The sequence below is a fragment of the Balaenoptera borealis genome (genome assembly GCF_965194805.1).
Source record: "Balaenoptera borealis genome assembly, chromosome: 1".
Lineage (NCBI taxonomy): Eukaryota > Metazoa > Chordata > Mammalia > Artiodactyla > Balaenopteridae > Balaenoptera > Balaenoptera borealis.
In genome coordinates this window covers 23,464,301-23,483,390 of record NC_138860.1, presented here as the reverse complement: position 1 = coordinate 23,483,390, position 19,090 = coordinate 23,464,301, and the positions used below count along the sequence as shown (strand labels likewise).

Here is a 19,090-nt window from a genome sequence, read left to right as displayed (position 1 = left end):
AGGGTGCTGTCCATAGGGTGGCCTGAGGAATTCTGAAATGGCCCATTAGTTTGACCAGAACTTTCTAAATCTTTACAAGTCTTACTGAAGCGCACCTGGACATTCTCTCTCTCTGCCAAAACTGTAGCATTTACTTTTTTGGGGGTAAAGCTGGTCATTTCTCCAATACTTCAAAACCGACTTCTCTAACAAAGTCACCCAACCCTAAATGGGGTTCTAGCTCTCTGCTTCTGGTGACCAATTGCTGTGATCAGCCAAAAGTGATCTTTGGGCACTTTTTAAAATACTATGCACTAAACATGGTTAATGATCCTGGGCCCAAATGGAGAGAAAGAAGAAAGGGCAGGATTCCCTTTCATTGAAAGGACTGAGTTGGGACTTCCCTGGTGGCGCAGTGGTTAAGAATCCACCTGCCAATGCAGGGGACACGGGTTCAAGCCCTGGTCCGGGAAGATCCCACATGCCGCGGAGCAACTAAGCCCGTGTGCCACAACTACTGAGCCTGCGCTCTAGAGCCTGCGAGCCACAACTATTGAAGCCCGCGTGCCCTAGAGCCCACACTCCGCAACAAGGGAAGCCACTGCAATGAGAAGCCCACGCGCCGCAGTGAAGAGTAGCCCCAGCTCGCTGCAACTAGGGAAAGCCCGCGTGCAGCAATGAAGACCCAATGCAGCAAAAATAAATAAACAAATAAATACGTTTAAAAAAAAAAAGAAAGAAAGAAAGGACTGAGTGATAGCAGTGTGTGCAGTCTGTGATCTCAACGTGTCCGTGAACTCCCTCCTAATGCCTGACCCACGATGCTGGAGAGAAGCCCCATCCGCACCTGCAGCTGCCCCGTGAGGGCCCCTGGAGAGAGCTGGATGCCGCAGGCGGAGTCCGGCATGTAACAGGTCCGAGGTCCGAGGCCGAGATCCGGGGCGCACAGGCACGTGCCTGGAGAGGAAGCACCGAGAGCGAGCGGTAATGGATGAAGCTTTGCCGGAGAGACTGTAACCAAGGCGATCTTGAGGCTGGCCTGGCTGTGGTGTAACTGAAACGACTGCAAACAAATGGACAAGTAACACCTCCTTTGTCTAGCGCTGGGGAGGCCAATGAACTTCTCGATTATTGGTGAATTTTCCAGGTAACTGGAACTTATTCTTTTAAGAACCCAAACTGCAAATTTTAAATATTTGTTGTTGTTTTTGAAATTTTCTAGATGCATTCCCTTTAATTTATCTGGATATGGCTCTGGGTCCTCCTTCCTGAGACTCCCTTAATATTCCATGTTTAGGACCTGTAAGGTTTGTGGGGCTCCTCTCCTGTCCCCGTGTACAGGTGCTGGCTTGCCATGCTGTCACATCCAGAGCTGCCTCTTGAGGCCCCTTTCTTTTTTGCTAACTTTAATTTGTATAGGGTCGGGGAGCCAGAAGGTCAAACTTCTCAGAATTGCTCAATAAATAAGACTGAAAACAGTTTCAGTGTTAGCCTGAATCCTCACTTAAGTGCCTGAGCTTTTGTACCTTGATTTTTAAAACAACATAAGCTTTTTTGTTGTTGTTGTTATTCTTTTTAATTGTGGTAAAATACATATAACATGAAATTTACCATCTTAATCATTTTTAAGTATACAGTTTAGTGGCATTAAGTACATTCACATGGTTGTGCAATTATCACCACTACCCATCTCCAGAACTCTTTTATCTTGCAAAACTGAAACTCTGTGCCCATTAAATAATAACTCCCTTATTCCCCCTCCTCCCCAGCCCCTGGCAACCACTATTCTATTTTCTGTCTCTACGAATTTGACTACTCTAGGTAGCTCACATAAGTGGAATCATAAAATATTTGACCTTTGTGACTGGCTTATTTCACCTACCATAATATCCTCAAGGTTCATGTGTGTTGAAGCACATGTCAGAATTTCCTTCCTTTTAAAGGCTGAATAATGTTCCATTGTATGGGTATACCGCATTTTGTTCATCCACTCATCTGTTGATAGACACTTGGGTTGCTTCCACCTTTTGGCTATTGTGAATAATGTTGCTATGAACATGGGTGTACGAATATCTCTTTGACTCCTTGCTTTCAATTCTTTCGGGTATATACCCAGAAGTGGAATTGCTGGGTCATGTAGGAATTTGATTCTTAATTTTTGGAGGAACTGCCATACTGTTTTCCTTAGCAGCTGCACCATTTTATATTCCCACCAACAATGCACAAAAGTTCAAACTTCTTCACATCCTCGCCAACACTTGTTATTTTTTGTCAAATGCCTTTTTTGCTTACTTATTGGTTCTTAGTTGTCTTTATATAGTGAAAACCAGCTTTCAGACCTCTGGATCAGTGGGTTGTTTCCTATATGAAGCAATAACAAGTTAAGCAGGTGTGTCTCACTTTGCACAGCAGTTGTGATAATAAAAATCATACTATAAATGTAGTATAGAGGAGCTAGCTATTTAAAAGAAGCCTATAATCGGGACTTCCCTGGTGGTCCAGTGGTTAAGAATCCATCTTGCAATGCAAGGGATGCCAGTTCGATCCCTGGTCAGGGAACTAAGATCCCACATGCTGCGAGGCAACTAAGCCCTCGTGCCACAACTAAAGAGAAGCCCATGCACCGCAACGAAGAGCCTGCATGCCACAACAAAAGATCCCGTGTGCCACACCTAAGACCCGACACAGCCAAAAAATAAATAAATAAATAAATATTTTTTAAAAAGAAGCCTATAATCAGTTATTTTAAGTTTTTTTTTTTTTTTTTTTTTTGCTGCTTTGGGTCTTCATTGCTGTGCATGGGCTTTTCTCTAGTTGCAGCGAGCGGGAGCTAATCTGTTGCGGTGCATGGGTTTCTTATTGTGGTGGCTTCTCTTGTTGTGGAGCACTGGTTCTAGTTACGTGGGCTTCAATAGTTGTGGCTCATGGGCTCTAGAGTGCAGGCTCAGTAGTTGTGGCTCATGGGCTCAGTAGTTGTGGCTTACGGGCTTAGTTGCCCCGCTGCATGTGGCATCTTAGTTCCCTGACCAGGGATCGAATGGGCATCCCTTGCATTGTAAGATGGATTCTTAACCACTGGACCACCAGGGAAGTCCCGATTATAGGCTTCTTTTAAATAGCGGAATGTGGAATCTTCCTGGACCAGGGATCGAACCTGTGTCCCCTGCACTGGCAGGCTGATTCTTAACCACTGCACCACCAGGGAAGTCCTAAAAGATCTTTTTAAAAGTAACTTTTTATTATAAAATAATATATTCACTGTAGAAAATTTAGAAATTATAGAAAAGTGAATAAAAGAAAATAATGCCACTGTTTAGAGATAACATTTGTGTTCATATCCCCCCATTCTATACACTCCCCCGCCACACATATATATTTATATATGCATACATTATGTATATGTATATTGTATATATAAATATATAATATATATATTTCCTGTCATTTTTCTTCCCTATCATTTCTCCCTTGACCCCCAAACCCCTCATACACTTGCACCTTAGACTGTTGACCACTCTCTCATCCTGCCTTACATTCTCATGGATTTGTGGCTTATCCACTCTTATTTTTAAAAATTGGCCTTATTCCATTCTTACAGTTTGGTAGCCTGGTTTTCTCACTTCATAATATGTTAAGAGGGCTTCCCTGGTGGCACAGTGGTTAAGAATCTGCCTGCCAATGCAGGGGACACAGGTTCGAGCCCTGGTCCAGGAAGATCCCACATGCCGTGGAGCAACTAAGCCCGTGCACCGCGACTACTGAGTCTGTGCTCTAGAGCCCACGTGCCACAACTACTGAGCCCACATGCCACAACTACTGAAGCCCGTGCACCTAGAGCCCGTGCTTCACAGTAAGAGAAGCCACCGCAATGAGAAGCCCGCACACTGCAACGAAGAGTAGCCCCCACTCACTGCAACCAGAGAAAACCCGCGTGCAGCAACAAAGATCCAACGCAGCCAAAAATAAAAATAAATTAAAATAAATTTATAAAAAAAATATGTTAAGAGCATTTTTCCATGTCATATTTTAAAATAATCTTCAGATACATACTTTTTAAAAGCTGTACAGTAACAATCCTTAAAAAATAATCACCTCATTATCTTTTGGGGAAGTATTCATGTTCTGGACTTTCTCAGGGATACTATAGAGTTTTAAGAAAATAATTAAACCTGTTTTTACAGGCGCCCCACTGGGTAGACTCTTTCCTAAGACTTACTCCCATTTTATAGATGGTGAAAGACAGACACGCAGAGAGTTATTTCTGGTCTGGTATTTTTTTCTAAATGGCAGGAATATTGATCTGTTACATATGGGAAAGAGACATGCAGAATGGGCCAATTCAATGTGGCATTCAAACTGTCAGAGGAGGAAGAAAATCCCTAATTTGGACAAAGACTCCTAAAAAATATGAAGACGTCCTGGAAGATTATTATGTAATTCCATGAACAGCTTTTGCTTCAGAGTTAATTGACAGTTAATAATCGTAATGATGCTTTGGCATCATCAGACCTTTGGGGCTCATGACTTCGTGTGTGTCTTTTTATAGACCAATTAATAAGTGTTGGCAGTGTGCTTGTGATCCTTCTGAAATGCTTAGGAAGGATATTGTTGCTGCTGTAACTTTGAGTATTTTGGGTCTTACAAATGATTTACCACTTACTAAATTCAAAATCCAAATTGTGGATTTGGCTCTCACTGTTGCCAGCTAACAAATGCTATAATACTGGGAAGAAGTTAAGAAGCTATCATAGACTGCTTCAGGGTAATCATGTGGAAGGGAAACTTCTCTTAGCAGGTTTGAGCTCTGCTCTGGGAAGATCCTACATGCCGCGGAGCAACTAAGCCCGTGCGCCCAACTACTGAGCCTGAGCTCGAGAGCCCACGAGCCGCAACTACTGAAGCCGCACGCCTGGAGCCCGTGCTCCGCAACAAGAGAGGCCACCACAATGAGAAGCCCGCACACTGCAACAAAAAGTAGCCCCCGCTCGCCACAACTGGAGAAAGCTCATGCACTGCAACAAAGACCCAACGCAGCCAAATAAATTAAATAAATAAATAAATAAATAAATAATTTTAAAAAGCAGTATGTGCACTTTAAAAAAAAAGGTAGATAATTTGTATTATTTAAAACAATAATTGTCATATTCCCATATGGAAAAAATTTCTTCATCATGTATTTTTAACATGATATACTTCAGTAAACATTTTTTTAAAGATTATAAATACTGCAAGTTACAATTTAAGTAATAATTACTAGATTGTTTTAATTGTGACTATACAGCTAAATAGTAGACTATATTTTCCTAAGTATTATCATTCTTCTTCCTTTTGCCTTCCCTCAAACTGTAAAAGAAGGAAAAAAACACAACATACAGGGGCTTCCCTGGTGGCGCAGTGGTTGAGAATCTGCCTGCCAATGCAGGGGACACGGGTTCGAGCCCTGGTCTGGGAGGATCCCACATGCCGCGGAGCAATTGGGCCCGTGTGCCACAACTACTGAGCCTGCGCGTCTGGAACCTGTGCTCCGCAACAAGAGAGGCCGCGATAGTGAGAGGCCCGCGCACCGCAATGAAGAGTGGCCCCCGCTTGCCGCAACTAGAGAAAGCCCTCGCAGAGAACCAAAGACCCAACACAGCCAAAAATAAAATAACTAAACAACATACAGAAACATCAAGGCACAAATTTACAGGAAAATGGGAGAATGTACTGTTGCTGCTGCATTGTAGATTTAGACTAAAATGGTGCAGTTTTTCATGATCACATCTGCTAGCAAAGTTAATTGTGAAGAATCCCACTATTTTCCTCCTATCACTTCATAGTGAATAAGATGCTGCTCCTTAAGCATCAAAGTCAGTGACAATCCACGATTATCTAATTAGCACCACTTCATCCATCATCCAGTTCGGAATATGTTGAAATATACTGTTTTGCTGGATTTCAAATAATAAATATAGAATTTTAAAAACATTAGAACTGGAAAGATACTATAAATCAGTTATTCTTACTTTCTCAATTTACAGATAAGGAAACGGAGAGGGTAAACAGAGAGGGTAAACAACTTGACTAAAGGCAGATTTTTTTTTCATTTATTCACCCAGTCATTTATCCACACATTCAAGCAACCATGGTTAGCAAGCAGGAGTTAATGTGAGGCCCTCCGAATGCAAAAAAGAGTGTAAGACACCAACACTGTCCTTAAGGAATTAAACTCCAGTGAGGAGAGGCTGGCAGCCCCACAACTAGTCACTACAGCAGACTGTGGTGAGGACCTTGATGGCAGCATGGGCTAAGTGCTACCAGAGCACAAAGATAATTGTTAATTCTACCTGAGGAGGTCAGGAAGTCTTCCCAGAAGAGGACACTTTTGAGCTGGGCCTTGAGGAATGACCATTTCTTGTTATTCATGTAGAGAAGAGCAAAGGGCAACCCAAGTAGAATATACAACATGAGCAAAGCTACAAACTCATGAGCATCTGTGGCAGGATTAGGGAATGGTCAACAGTGTAAGGTGCAAGTGTGGGGGGAGAAAAGATAGGGGAGAAAAATAGCAGGAAATTGGTCTTAAAGAGTTTCATGTGGCTAAATTGGTAAAAACTTTGAATGTCATGCTAAGTGTGAATTTTATTCCAAGAAAATATGGGTCCGTGAAAGGCTTATAAATAGGGCTGGGATATGATCAGACCTCGGTTTGCACTGGAGATGAGTTAGAAATTTACATTCTAAACAGGAGATGATGAGAGCCTAAATGTGGAAGAGTGGCAATAAGGAACAAAGAAGATATATGAATGGCCAATAAGCAAATGAAAAGATACTCAGCTTATTAGTCATCAGGGAAATACAAATTAAAATCACAATGAGATAACACTACATATCCACTAGAATGGTTTAACTTAAAAATGCTGACCATACTAAGTGTTGGCAAGGATGTGGAGCAACTGGAATTCCCATATACTGCTAGAAGGAATGTAAAATGGTACAATTTTGGAAAACAGCTTGGCAGATTTCTATAAAGTTAAATATACACTAACCATATGATCCAGCCCTTCCCAATCTAATTATTTACCAAAGAAAAATGAAAACATCTTCATTTCAGTATTTAAAGTCCACAAAGTCCATACAGAAACTTGTCCATGAATGTCCACATCAGTTGTATGCATCATAGCCTAAATACTGGAAACGACCCTAATGTGTATCAATGGATAAATGGCATTAAAATGGATACTCAGCAATAAAAAGGAATGATCTATTGATACACATAACAACATGGAGGAATCACAAATGCGTTCTGTTGAGTAAAAGAAGTCAACACAAGAGTACATACTGCATGACTACATTTATGTGAGACTCTGGAAGAGACAAATCTAATCTATAATGACACAAAGCAGACCAGTGGTTGCCTGGGGCAGAGGGTGAGGGAAGGATTGACTAGGAAGAATCACAAGGGAAGTTTTTGGAGTGATGGCGTTGTCCTATACCTCGATTGTGATGGCGGTCACAAGGGCATATAAATTTGGCAAAACTCAATAAAATGCAGATGCGTTTTATTACATATAAATTATACTACATTTCATTTAAAATAATAAATTGAACTTAGATGGTAAAATAAACTAAAAAAAAAACTAAAAACATGGCAGTTGATCTGATTTGCAGGTTTTTCCATTGGTTCTATTTAATTATGAATTGATGTCTTAAAATAATAAAAAAAGACACAGACAGAAACAAATATAGAAAGGATCTCCCATTCCATTCCATTCAGCCAACCAAAGGGAGAGACATATAGTAAAATTCAGCAGCCAGTATAATACAGAGCCCCAGTTCCACACGTTAGCAAAAAGCAACTCACGTAGATGTTAGTGTGGTATTAATAAACTCCACTAGATTGGAAATAATTTATGTTAAGGATTCATGCATCACCTTTCACCCATTTGAAAAGTTATTTTTATATTTTTCTATATTTTAAATGTGTCTCTGCTCTATGTAGTCAAGCTTCATAAAACAGTTATCTTTAATAATGCTGGTCTTAGACATTTCTTTATTCCTTTGTATTTTCATTTGTATCTTATTTTCACATTTTTAGTATACATCCAGAGGAAAAGAAGTGTGGAAAAGTAAAATATGATGGAGGATAAAGTGAAAGAGAGAGACATTGCCCAGAACTCATTCTATAGCCACTCTGCCATCATTTAGACTTTATTATTTTCCATGTTACTCTTTAAAGGAGTGATCCCCTGGGAAGGAGCAGAACTTGGTCAGGAAGCCAGAAGAACTGAGAACTGCTTTATCTCTGTCTTCAGGGGAAATTCCCTTCCTTCTTTTCAGGAACCTCTCTTCCTCCCTCCAGAGGTGTGGTTCTAGGAGGGCTCTCAAGCTAGGCAAGGCCCCAAGCTGGACCAATCAAAGTACTCATCCCCTGGCCAGTGTTAGGGTCAGGTATGTGCACAGGACCCAAGCAAGTCAATCACAATCTATCTCCATTTCCCCCGCGTACAATTTATCGGGGCAGAGCATGTCCCTCCCTGATAGCCAAGTAAGAGGTGAGCCAAGAGCTCTGGCAGCTGTGTTATAGCTTTGTGAATAAGCCAATCTGAGAGAAAGAAGCTAATACTCAGAGAGAAGTAGAAACAAGACAGAGAAAGAGTCTTGACCATTTGGCACACTGGTCATCCCTGCCTTTCCTGATATTTTATGACATGAGAAGTAATTCCCTCAGTTCAAGCTGGTTTTCTGTCTATTACAACCTTTTAAAAGGAGTGATTAACATAGGTCTCTTGTCCTCTGGCAATGGACTACAATACAATCAACTTTTCCAGGGCAGCAGAGAGTGGTTGGGGGCTCTAATGAAAAAAAAAAATCAGGCATCCTCCAACAAGGGCATATGTATACTGACATGCAACTGGTTGGTTTCCAGGACCCCTTCCAGATCACTGCACCCCAGATATTTCTAAAGGACCTCCCCTCCCACTCCCATCCATTCTTCCCCCTTCCTGACCGAGATTACCACTTCCATTCAGACCTAAGTGTCTTGAGCTCTAAGTTCCCTTCTTAGAGCCTTCTTGGATCTCTCAGATACTCTTGCTTCACTGCAGTTATTTCACTGGATTGCTGCCTATAAGCCTGGAGGCCAAGATCTAAAATATTGCTCTGAGACCTCCAGGAATATCTGCTTCATCTCTTCTTCCCTCCATTGAGAGAAACCGCCTTCTTGAACTCGTCTGAAGAATGACCTCAATGTCTTTTTCAAGTTGGAGAGAAACATGGGTTTCATCCCAACTCATGCCTGGCTCCTTAGCCATGATATACAGACAATGGTCCCTCACTGGGAACTTTGCCGAGAACTGAGTAGGAGCCGATTCCTAAGAGTTTGGTGGATTAGGGGGGAGTTTCTTCCTCATATTTACCTCTTCCACCAAACTGATGGCCTGAGAGGGGTGCTGTCCCCCATAGGAACTTGAACATAAACAAAAACTTTTAATAACTTGTGGACCAACTGAGAGCAGTTTGGAGCATTCAAACAAGATTTTGCTAAAGATTTGTGGATAACAAAAGGAAAATAAGCAGAGAGGGAAACAAGAATCTAGATCGCCTGGTATATAAGTTACAGTTCTTGCTCATGACCTCAAGAGCTCCTGTCTTATCTGCTTGTAATTTGGTGTCCTAAGAGATCCTGCCTTTTTATCATTCTGCGCATTCTTCCCCATCTTGCAGGTTCTGCCTTCTTCTGGAGGAAGAACTTCAAAGTATAATAACCACCCAACCAATGAAGAAAGTATAATAACCACCCAACCAATGAAGAGTTTTGGTGTCTAAAGGCACATAGACTCTGAGAAGTCTTCAGAGTATCCCTTGATAAGAGAACCTGGGCACAAGTGAACATCCTTCAACTAGAGCAAGAGCTTCAGTCACACATTTCCCTCTCAGTGCAGCAGACATTGCTCTACTCAAAGAATGTGGGAACTTCTTGAAGAAGAAAAAGGTGTATCAGTTAATTTTGCTGTGTAACAAACTATCCCGTAACTTTAGTGGCCTTAAAATAATAACCATCATTTCTCATGATTTTGTGGGTTGACTGGGCAGTTATTTTGGTCTGGATCTGCTCAGCTGGGGTTGGATGGTATGGAACTTTCTTTTTTTTTTTTCCTTTTAATATTTATTTATTTATTTATTTTGGCTGTACCAGGTCTTAGTTGCGGCTTGTGGGATCTTCACTGCAGCATGTGGGATCTTTTTTTTTAAGCTGCGGCATGTGAATTTCTTAGTTACAGCATGCAAACTGTTACTTGTGGCATGCATGTGGGATCTAGTTCCCCAACCAGGGATCGAACCTGGGCCCCCTGCATTGGGAGCACACAGTCTTACCCACTGGACCACCAGGGAGGTCCCTGGAACTTTCATTCACAATCTGCAGGTTGACAGGCTGTTGATTTAGGACCTCAACTTGGACAACTCCCTTTCATCCATGTGGATAAACCAGCCCAGGCTTCTTCATATGGCCATCTCATTTTTGGTTTCCAAAGAGCAGCCAGCAAGGACAGGCAGCCTTTACAAGTCTCTTCTTGTGTCACATTTGCGATTGTCTCCCTGGCCAAAACAAGTCACATGACCAAGCTCAGAGTAGGTATGGGAGAGTCCAACCCAAAGGCATGGATACTGAGAGAATATTTATAATGGCCATTTTGCAAAAAATCTGACCACAGGGCCCACAAGTTGGTCCTGGCTAATTAAAGAACCTCTTCACCCTGGCCATAGTGGCTCAGGATGGTGCTGTGGCTCAAGCTGGACAATCAGAGTCCCTGCTGGTTGGATGGACTGTCCAGCTTTGGGATCACAGTGCTGGTAGAATGTGAAATTGTAGGTAGTATAGTAGGAGGGAATAGGTCAAAACACGGTAGGTCAGAACAAAAAGGCAAAGATAAGCAGAACTATGAGATGAAGATGGTGACATTGTTTGAGTCCCTGAATCTAGCTAGCCTGAAGATCATACTTGAAATATACAGACACTTTTTTTTTCTCAAGCTACTTTGAATTGGATTTCTGTCAGCTGCCATCAGAAACCTAACAAAAAGACCTGAGTAGAAGGTCAAAGGGGAAAAGTTCCTTTTATTTGATAGATTTAAAAAAAATTTTTTAATTTTATATTGGAGTATAGTTGATGAACAATGTTGTATTAGTTTCAGGTGTACAGCAAAGTGATTCAGTTTCACATATACATGTATCTATTCTTTTTCAAATTCTTTTCCCATTTAGGTTATTACAGAGTATTGAGTGGAGTTCCATGTGCTATACAGTAAGTCCTTGTTGATTATCTATCTTAAATATAGTTCTTTGATAGGTTGATGGTAACGGTGGGAGTAGCTACATATGGTAGATGCAGCATCAGGGCCCCTTGTTACTATACTCCACTTAGTGTCCTCTTACTAGAAACCCCATCATCAGGAGAGGGTTAAATGCCTTATAGTCTATGGATTGATGTCAAATGAGTAGGAGTTAACCAAGACAGCAAATTGCTGCATGTCAATAACTTTTATGCATTTTTGCTCACCACCTAGACTGCTTTAATTCTTCCTTCCCTACTTGTATCACCCCAACCAGTTTTAGAACAGAGTTATTCTGGAAAGGACTCACTGAGTCAAACCTGATATAAACTATGAACTTAGCTAGTTACATCAACTTTCAAAATCAAACAGACTGTCCAGTGCTTGGGATACCAGAAGAACATGAAGAATCACAGGCCAGCTTTCTTAGGAATTGTTTCTTAACTTAATTTGGGCATCATTCAGTAGGAAAGGAATGCCAAACCAGACCTGATATTAAACAGAAGCCTGAAGATATAAATAACTCAAATAGCAAATCAAAATCACCATCTCATTAGTAATAGGACAGAAAATAAAGTGAAAAATAAGAAGGAAAAGATCAGACTGTGAACTTTTGAAGGGAAATATTTGCAAGCGAGAGACATTGAATAAAATGAAAAACAATGAGATGCTCAGTGAAGGCAACATTACAAAAAAATCCACATAAAACAGGAGCTATTTAAAGAAAAATTAATTATGAGATGCTTGACAGATATAAAATGCCACCTGAGTTAGATAAGAAAGCCTGAACAGGAAGCTAAGATAGCAGGGTTCTATTCAAGGCCTTTCCCTAAAATATTGTAACCAATATGTATGGGTGATAAATTTTTAAATGAGTACTTAAGTCCTAAAAAAGTCTTTCACGAGAAGATAAATGAAAAAATAGATGATTCCTTTTCAAAGACTTTATTAAGTCTCATCCTAGACTAAGACTTTTATGGCCAATTGCTTTGCAAACAACCATAGCTAAAGATAGCATGGGGTCACCTAGGGGGTATGGTATTCCCTATCTAGTCTCTCTGATATTAGTTAGAATATTAATAAAGAGTATGTAGACACTTCTCTAAACACCTTTAAAAACACTTAGGCTTGGCTTCATTTCGTTTATTGCCCTGTATTCAACAAAAAATGTTAGCGAATATACTCTAAGCATTTCTATATGAGTTTCTGGTTCACCAAATTGATTTAAGGAAACTCGACCTTTGTAAGCTCTATTAACCTCTGGTAGTTGTATGGCTGGAATATCTAAGGGAAGGAGTGGTGAATGAGTGAATTACCACTGGTCGCTTCTCAGTAGCATTATCATTCTGGAAAAAAATATTAATTGGAGTTCCCTAATTTGGAGACTCATTTAACTCATTTATTGAGCCCCTGCATTGCACAAGGTACAAGCCTAGGCACTTGGGATACAAATCCCTGCCTAAGGGAGTGGTTTATTTATAGTTTGGGTAACCCAAATGTCATGATTTACTAGATGGGCTATTGCTGTAGCAGAATCAGGAGTTAAGTGACTTGTGTTTTGTTTGTTCTGTTTTTAACTATGCTAGTTCTATTTCCTAAGTAGAACCTGAGTCTTCTTTTTTTTTTTAATCAGAGAAGTAAAGTGAAATAGAAAAAGCCACCTGGTGCAGAGCTTGAGTGTGGCTTGTGGAACAGGACTTTCTGGCTTTCCCTTTCCTAGCTGTGTGGCTTTGGGTTATTCTCTTAACCTTTCTGTACCTGACATTCATGAGCTACATGTACGGCAAGGATGACTGTAATGGTACCCAGTTTCTAGGAATGTTGTGAGGATTGACTGAATTAATGTATGTAAGTGCCTAGCAGGTTAGCAAACATCATTATTGGCTAGCCAATCACTTATCTATGTTCATCTCTTACATTCCTATGACTCAAAGAACACTTCTTCCTTCAAATGTAAAGCCTATCTCTGTTGGTTTCCATCTATAGCAGGCATTAATACAGATAGAAGAGAGGAATGAGAGTAAATTTGGCTGTTAATTGCCTTCATTGTTGATTTGCAATTCGATTCATTTACCACTAGAATATTTAGCCACTGGCTACTTTGGTCAAAGGACTCGACTTCTTAATACACAAAATTAGTACAATATCACCATTTTATTTCACCATAAGTTGGTAGCAATGAGAAATGAGTTAAGAGAATTAGAATGTTAGGTCAAATGAGAGTATTAACGATTAGTGACATAAATTATTTTTCTAATAATTGCTGCTTTTCTTTTGACTTCAGGAAAACTTGACTAGAGATTGAATTTTGACATTAAACCCAAGAAAATTAAGTTTTGAAGATAATTTCTCAAACTAGAATTTGGCCATGTTACCATGCTGAGCAGCAGTTTCAAAGAGAAAGATAATTGGGATTTTTAATGAGCTTTGAAACTTACCAGAAAGGTGGGATAAAAGCTATAAAAGATGTGGTATTAGGCAGTGTGACTTTAGACAGCTCTTACAGGATACATCCTATTGGTAATATCTTTCTTCTCTACTGTGATTAGCCAGAAAATAATCTTTTCTTTATTAGCTTTTCTCCTCATCTCCTTTGAGGAAATACTCCAAGGTCAGTTGTCACCCAATCATAATGTCCCTAGGATAACTGACTGATATTCTCAAATCTGATTAAGTCAATGGGACAAGTAAATCAATTCAATGCAAGAAACAGGGCAACCACTCATTTTTTTCTTGCCAAGCTATCAGCTAGGTTTTATAAAATAAGAGATAAGAGTTCAGAATTGGGTTATGGTGATGCTTCTTTTCAATCCAGTTCTTAAAGCACCATGATTTCATTGTTATCTAGAAATGGAGCCCACCTGCCATATTCATTAAATGGCAACCATAGCTGAATTTTCTGGAAATAATGCCTTGCATTTTATAGAATATGGCCTCTACCAATTATTATTCCAATACTGTTCAGGCTTTAGGAATCTCCTGCCAAGTTTAAACACTGTGGCACTAAGAAAAGAAAGAGACTCTGGGGAAGAGGAAATGAAATTAGCTTAATAAATCCTAATTTGGAAGGGAGAAAAATGACAAATAGAAGAAAAATGCAAATGACAGAGAGGCAAATAGTTTCCTCTAATGTCTGTCTCCTGATAATATTTTAGAACCAAGATTATATATGGACAGCTAAAGCTGAAAGATGAGTAATAAAAATATCTTGAATTCTACTGGAATATCATGTTCTACATTATTTTTTCCCATTCTTGGGAAAACGAACAAAAATTACACTAATTGCCACAAAAGAAAACTCAATACTGTTACATATAAGTAGAAAGTATACAATTACATTCACTCCAAACTATCTTCTTGTCCTCACCCATCCCTAAGTAACTCCTGAATTTTCAGGGTAGAACCCTTTTTTGGGTGATGGAGAAGACTGTGCCTACGATCCTTAGCAATGATTTCCTGCCTGCTGAGCAGCATTAGTCATGCATCCTCCTCATGCCCATAAATGGAGGACAAGCCTACACTGATGCTCTCAGATGAATTTAAACAAGGCCTGTTCTGAGAGAACCCTCAGAGCCAGACTGACAACACTCCTGCAGCAAACCCATCTTCAACAGAAGCATGTTTTGTTTCATCGTACGCACACTGCTAATAGAGGCGTAGAACAACTTGAGATCGCTGTGCACACCTAGGGCTTGGAGCAGGCCTCCCATTGTGGTGTTAAGCTGGGGTGTTGCTCTGTGAGCCAAAGTTGAGGTCCACATACTCAGTGTTAAGAGGAGACTGTATTTTCTTTTTTTAGTTAATTAATTAATTAATTTATTTATTTTTGGCTGTGTTGGGTCTTCGTTGCTGCACGTGGGCTTTCTCTAGTTGTGGCGAGCGGGGGCCCACTCTTGGTTGCGGTGCTCGGGCTTCTCATCGCGTTGGCTTCTCCTGTTGCGGAGCGTGGGCTCTAGGGCGTGCGGGCTTCAGTAGTTGTGGCTCGCAGGCTCTAGAACACAGGCTCAGTAGTTGTGGCGCACGGGCTTAGTTGCTCTGTGGCATGTGGGATCTTCCTGGACCAGGGCTTGAACCCGTGTCCCCTGAACTGGCAGGCGGATTCTTAACCACTATGCCACCAGGGAAGTCCCTAGACTGTATTTCTTTTGATGAAGAGTTTCCTCTTCGATTAGAGCAGTCATTCATTCATTCATTCATTCATTTATCCATTCATTTACTTCCAAATATCCGGGTGCCTACCTGAGGGCCAGGTATTGGGCTTCAGGCTGGGTAGCCCTTGTGAGAGAAAAATTCAAGTGATTTTCACCATTCAGCCAAGCCAACACAATCTCGGCTAATTTTAGAGCAGGGTTTATGAGAAGAGAATCCGCTTTAATTCTTACTGTCTAACCCACTTACTTATGCCATAGGAAGGCAGTATGATGTGGTAGAAGGAGCAATGGACCCATAATTATAAATCCTGGGTTTAAGTTCCAGTTCTACCAAAAAGAGACTGTGTGACTGTGGGCAATTTACTTAACCTCTCTGGGCCTCACTTTCCTTTTTTGAAAAATGAGTGGGTTGGACTTAAGATTCCTTCCATCTCTAAAATTCTTTTATTCTATATAGTAACACATTCCACAAAGTTTCCTTTGTGACCAGAATTAGTTGGTGATTTCTTAGCTCAAGTTTCCCTTTGCCCTCTTTCATTGTTAAACCAAATATGAACAAGAAGCAATAACATTTTGTCACAGCCAACAAATTGCCCTTCCACTGAATGATCTTTGGAGGTCAGGCCACCCATTGCAATATCTAAATCCAAAGGCAATGGTATGACCAACTTGTGAGCTGGCGGGCTGCCATCCAAAAGGATGGAAATGGTTGTAGGCGGCCAAAATTCTTGGCTGGTACATTTTTAATAAACATACAAAATAAGAACAGCATTTTCCACTTGGATTGCTTAATTTGGTGCTCATACCATCAGAACATTTGCTGTAAGGATAAAGATGATGTGATATATCACTTATTTAGTGCAGGATGAATTAACTTTCACAAATGAGAAGTAGGTTATGGAGTCATCTGTAAAGCATTTTTATCCTTGCCTCTTGTCTCTGGCAAGAGGAGATAGTTTGAGTCACTACAGCAACATCTCCACCCCTTTTGGCCCTTTGTAAGAGTTTTCCCTGAAACATAATCTCTGCTGGATTTACTGTATTGCTATGAATGAACTAAGGCAAATTGGTGTGAATTCTTTGTGGTCAAATATGTCTTATTAATACTTTTCCAAGATGGTTCGATAAGTCTTATTATAACTTTTCCAAGAAAAAAGCCTCCACAGCAAATGTTCTTTGGCTAATTTGGAGAATATTTGAGGTGCATGTGTTTTAATTACATAAATGACAGTGAGTATTTATGATAAGGCAATGAACCTCATAGTTAGTAGCTATGGTTTTTAATTGTGCCTATTGCACAAACTCATCCAGTTCTTGGGTTCTCTATTTCCCTGTCTCTACTTGTAATATGGCAACAAGGACATTTGACTGGCAAGGCTGTTTTCTCTCCGGCGCTTGGAGATCCTTGAATAAAATGCTCTTCTGTGATGGTAAGCTGTAATCAGACATGTGGGTGGAAATTAGTGTTCAAGTACACCATGTTTAAGCGGAGGTACTGTACCTTTTGACTACTTGAGGCCACCCTGGTCCTGTGCCATAGGTCCAGGTCACTGAGTATATAAGGCTGTTGGTTTGAGGCTGCAGGTTCCAAAAAGAAAATAACTTGGTATTGAGTCTGAAATGGGGAAGCTTTTTATAGTTAAAACTGGGCCACACAGTTCTATTATAGACAAGTCAGGCATTCACCAAGTATGACTGTAACTTGTTCACTTTTCTTTTGGAAGTGTAAATGATCTCAACTATCAAAACTATAATTTGAATTGTGCCTCCATCTTTAAATAAAACACCAAAACTTTTGAATAGATTCCTGGAGTCATGGCAGGTCTTCCATTTTGGATTAGATCCATCCTAATCATCTTAAAAAATACACACTCCTTCTCGGGACTACAAGAGGCCTGCAATTTGTCCAGTTTAAATTTTCATTTGATTTTTGGATTTGCTTTTCGATACCTAAAAACTCCCACAATTATAAATCCTGGCTTTCTAGATGGGGCTTTCTGGATGGACTGCCCCCGCCCCATGCCATTGACTTTAAATGTTTTCTTCGCCAGCATTTTACGTTTACCTTTTCAAGGTGATTTCAAGACCAAACGAATGACGAAAAATTTAAAACTATCATTATTTGACATCACTCCCCGGCCCCCCCCCCTCCCCCCCCTCCCGCGGCCGGAATTCCCTTTTTGCTAATGACGATAGAAAGCGGTTTCACCGGCTGCGTTTCTCTTCTTCCATTCCCGCTGCTGCACACTATGCCGCGCGCGTCTCCCGGCGACTGCGTTTCCCCGCGAGTTGCCTGCGTTCTTTCGGGGATGAAGTCATCCCTATACTTGGTGTGTGCATATCAGCTCGTTAAATCGGTACAGCACACTGGGATTCCTCGGGACGAAAAGGAGCGAAGCGAACAATGATGACCATATTTTACATTTATACGCCACCCCTCCCCCCACCCCGGAGGAATCGCCGGGAGCGGCGCGCGGCGGGGGCGGGCCGTGGGGCTGGCCGGGATGCCCATCGACTGGCAGGTCCCGATCCTGAGATAGCAACAGGACGAGCTGAAGACAAGCCCCGCACGAGGGCACCCGGACGGGCAGATCCGGAGTCCCGCGGCCCGGCCCTGTGCCCAGTCACGCATCCCGGTTGCCGCCTCCTGGCTTCCCAAGCCGGTGGCCGCAGGTCCCGCGCCGGGAGGTCCCGGCGCCCCAGTCTCCGCACTCCGGCGCGGGGGAGGCCTGGGAGCTCCCCCCAGTCTCAGGGGAGCGGTAGGCGACCGGGGTGGGGGGGGGGGAACGACGGCCAAGGACAACCCCGGGGGAGGAACCCTAGTCAGCTGCGGGCGGGGTGGGGGAAGCAGCCCCGATCCCAGGGGGCTGGGGAGGCGGGGTGGGAAAGCAACAAAGAGCCTTTGCTAACCCGTCGTCGCCGAGCCCGCTCCCGCCCCTCCCCGCTCTCCGCAGTACCGCGGGGGGTCCGGCCGGCGGCAGGGGGGCGCCCGGCCCCCCGCCTCCCTTCCCCCCTCACCGCCCCCTCGCCCCCGGGGGAAGGGGGGGAGGAGGGCGGCGCCTGCGTGTTCCTCCGCCGCGCGCCCCGCCTCCTCCCGGGCTTCTCGAGGCGATCCCGACTCTCCTCCCGCGGCTGCCGCAGCTGCCGGTTGCACACGGCCTCGGCGGCGGGCGCGGCGAGCGCGGGCTTGTGGAGCGGCGGCCGGGCGCGCGGCCCCGGCGGGCACCCCTCCGAGGGCGGCCGAGGAAGCTCCAGTGGGAGGAGGAGGAGGAGGAGGAGGTGGGGGGCTGTGGCGGCCGCGGGACCCGCTCGGCGCCTCGGCCTCTCCGCCCCCTCCCCAGCTTTTCTTTCGCCCTCTTATCTCCCACTCCGGGCCGGCGCCTCGGCTTTGTGCGAGGAGATGGTGTAGCCCCGCGGCCGCCCGAAGGAGGAGCTGGACACTTGTCTCCCGGCGCCGAGCTGCGTCCCCGCCCCTGGAGGAGAGACCCCCCCCTCGGCTCGGCGCCTCCCGCGTCTCCCGGCTGCTGGGGAAGCCTCGGCGCGGCCGACACCATGAGGTGAGGGGCGCGCGGGGCGGGGGCCGGCGGGCCATTGTGCCGCGGGAGCCGCGACCCCGCTCTCCCCGGACCCCGCCTTCCCTCTCCCGGC

General features: G+C 42.9%; 1 protein-coding gene and 1 long non-coding RNA gene across 17 annotated transcripts in view; one reads left to right on the top strand and one right to left on the bottom strand.

Annotated features, from left to right (window-relative positions):
* LOC309609114 overlaps positions 1–18,273 on the bottom strand; it is an 86,696-nt gene extending 68,423 nt beyond the window's left edge. For all 7 annotated transcript variants that reach the window (XR_014233265.1, XR_014233266.1, XR_014233267.1 and 4 more), the window contains exons 1-3: positions 16,944–18,273; positions 2,272–2,340; positions 827–936 (exon numbers count right to left, since the gene is read on the bottom strand). This is a non-coding gene — a long non-coding RNA (uncharacterized lncRNA). The remainder of the gene's footprint in view (positions 1–826; positions 937–2,271; positions 2,341–16,943) is intronic.
* Positions 18,273–19,090, top strand: part of ENAH (ENAH actin regulator) — a 156,925-nt gene continuing 156,107 nt past the window's right edge. For all 10 annotated transcript variants that reach the window (XM_082349732.1, XM_082349730.1, XM_082349729.1 and 7 more), the window contains exon 1: positions 18,273–18,999. In XM_082349732.1, coding sequence (XP_082205858.1) covers positions 18,995–18,999 — 5 coding nt within the window. In that variant the 5' untranslated portion in view covers positions 18,273–18,994. The remainder of the gene's footprint in view (positions 19,000–19,090) is intronic.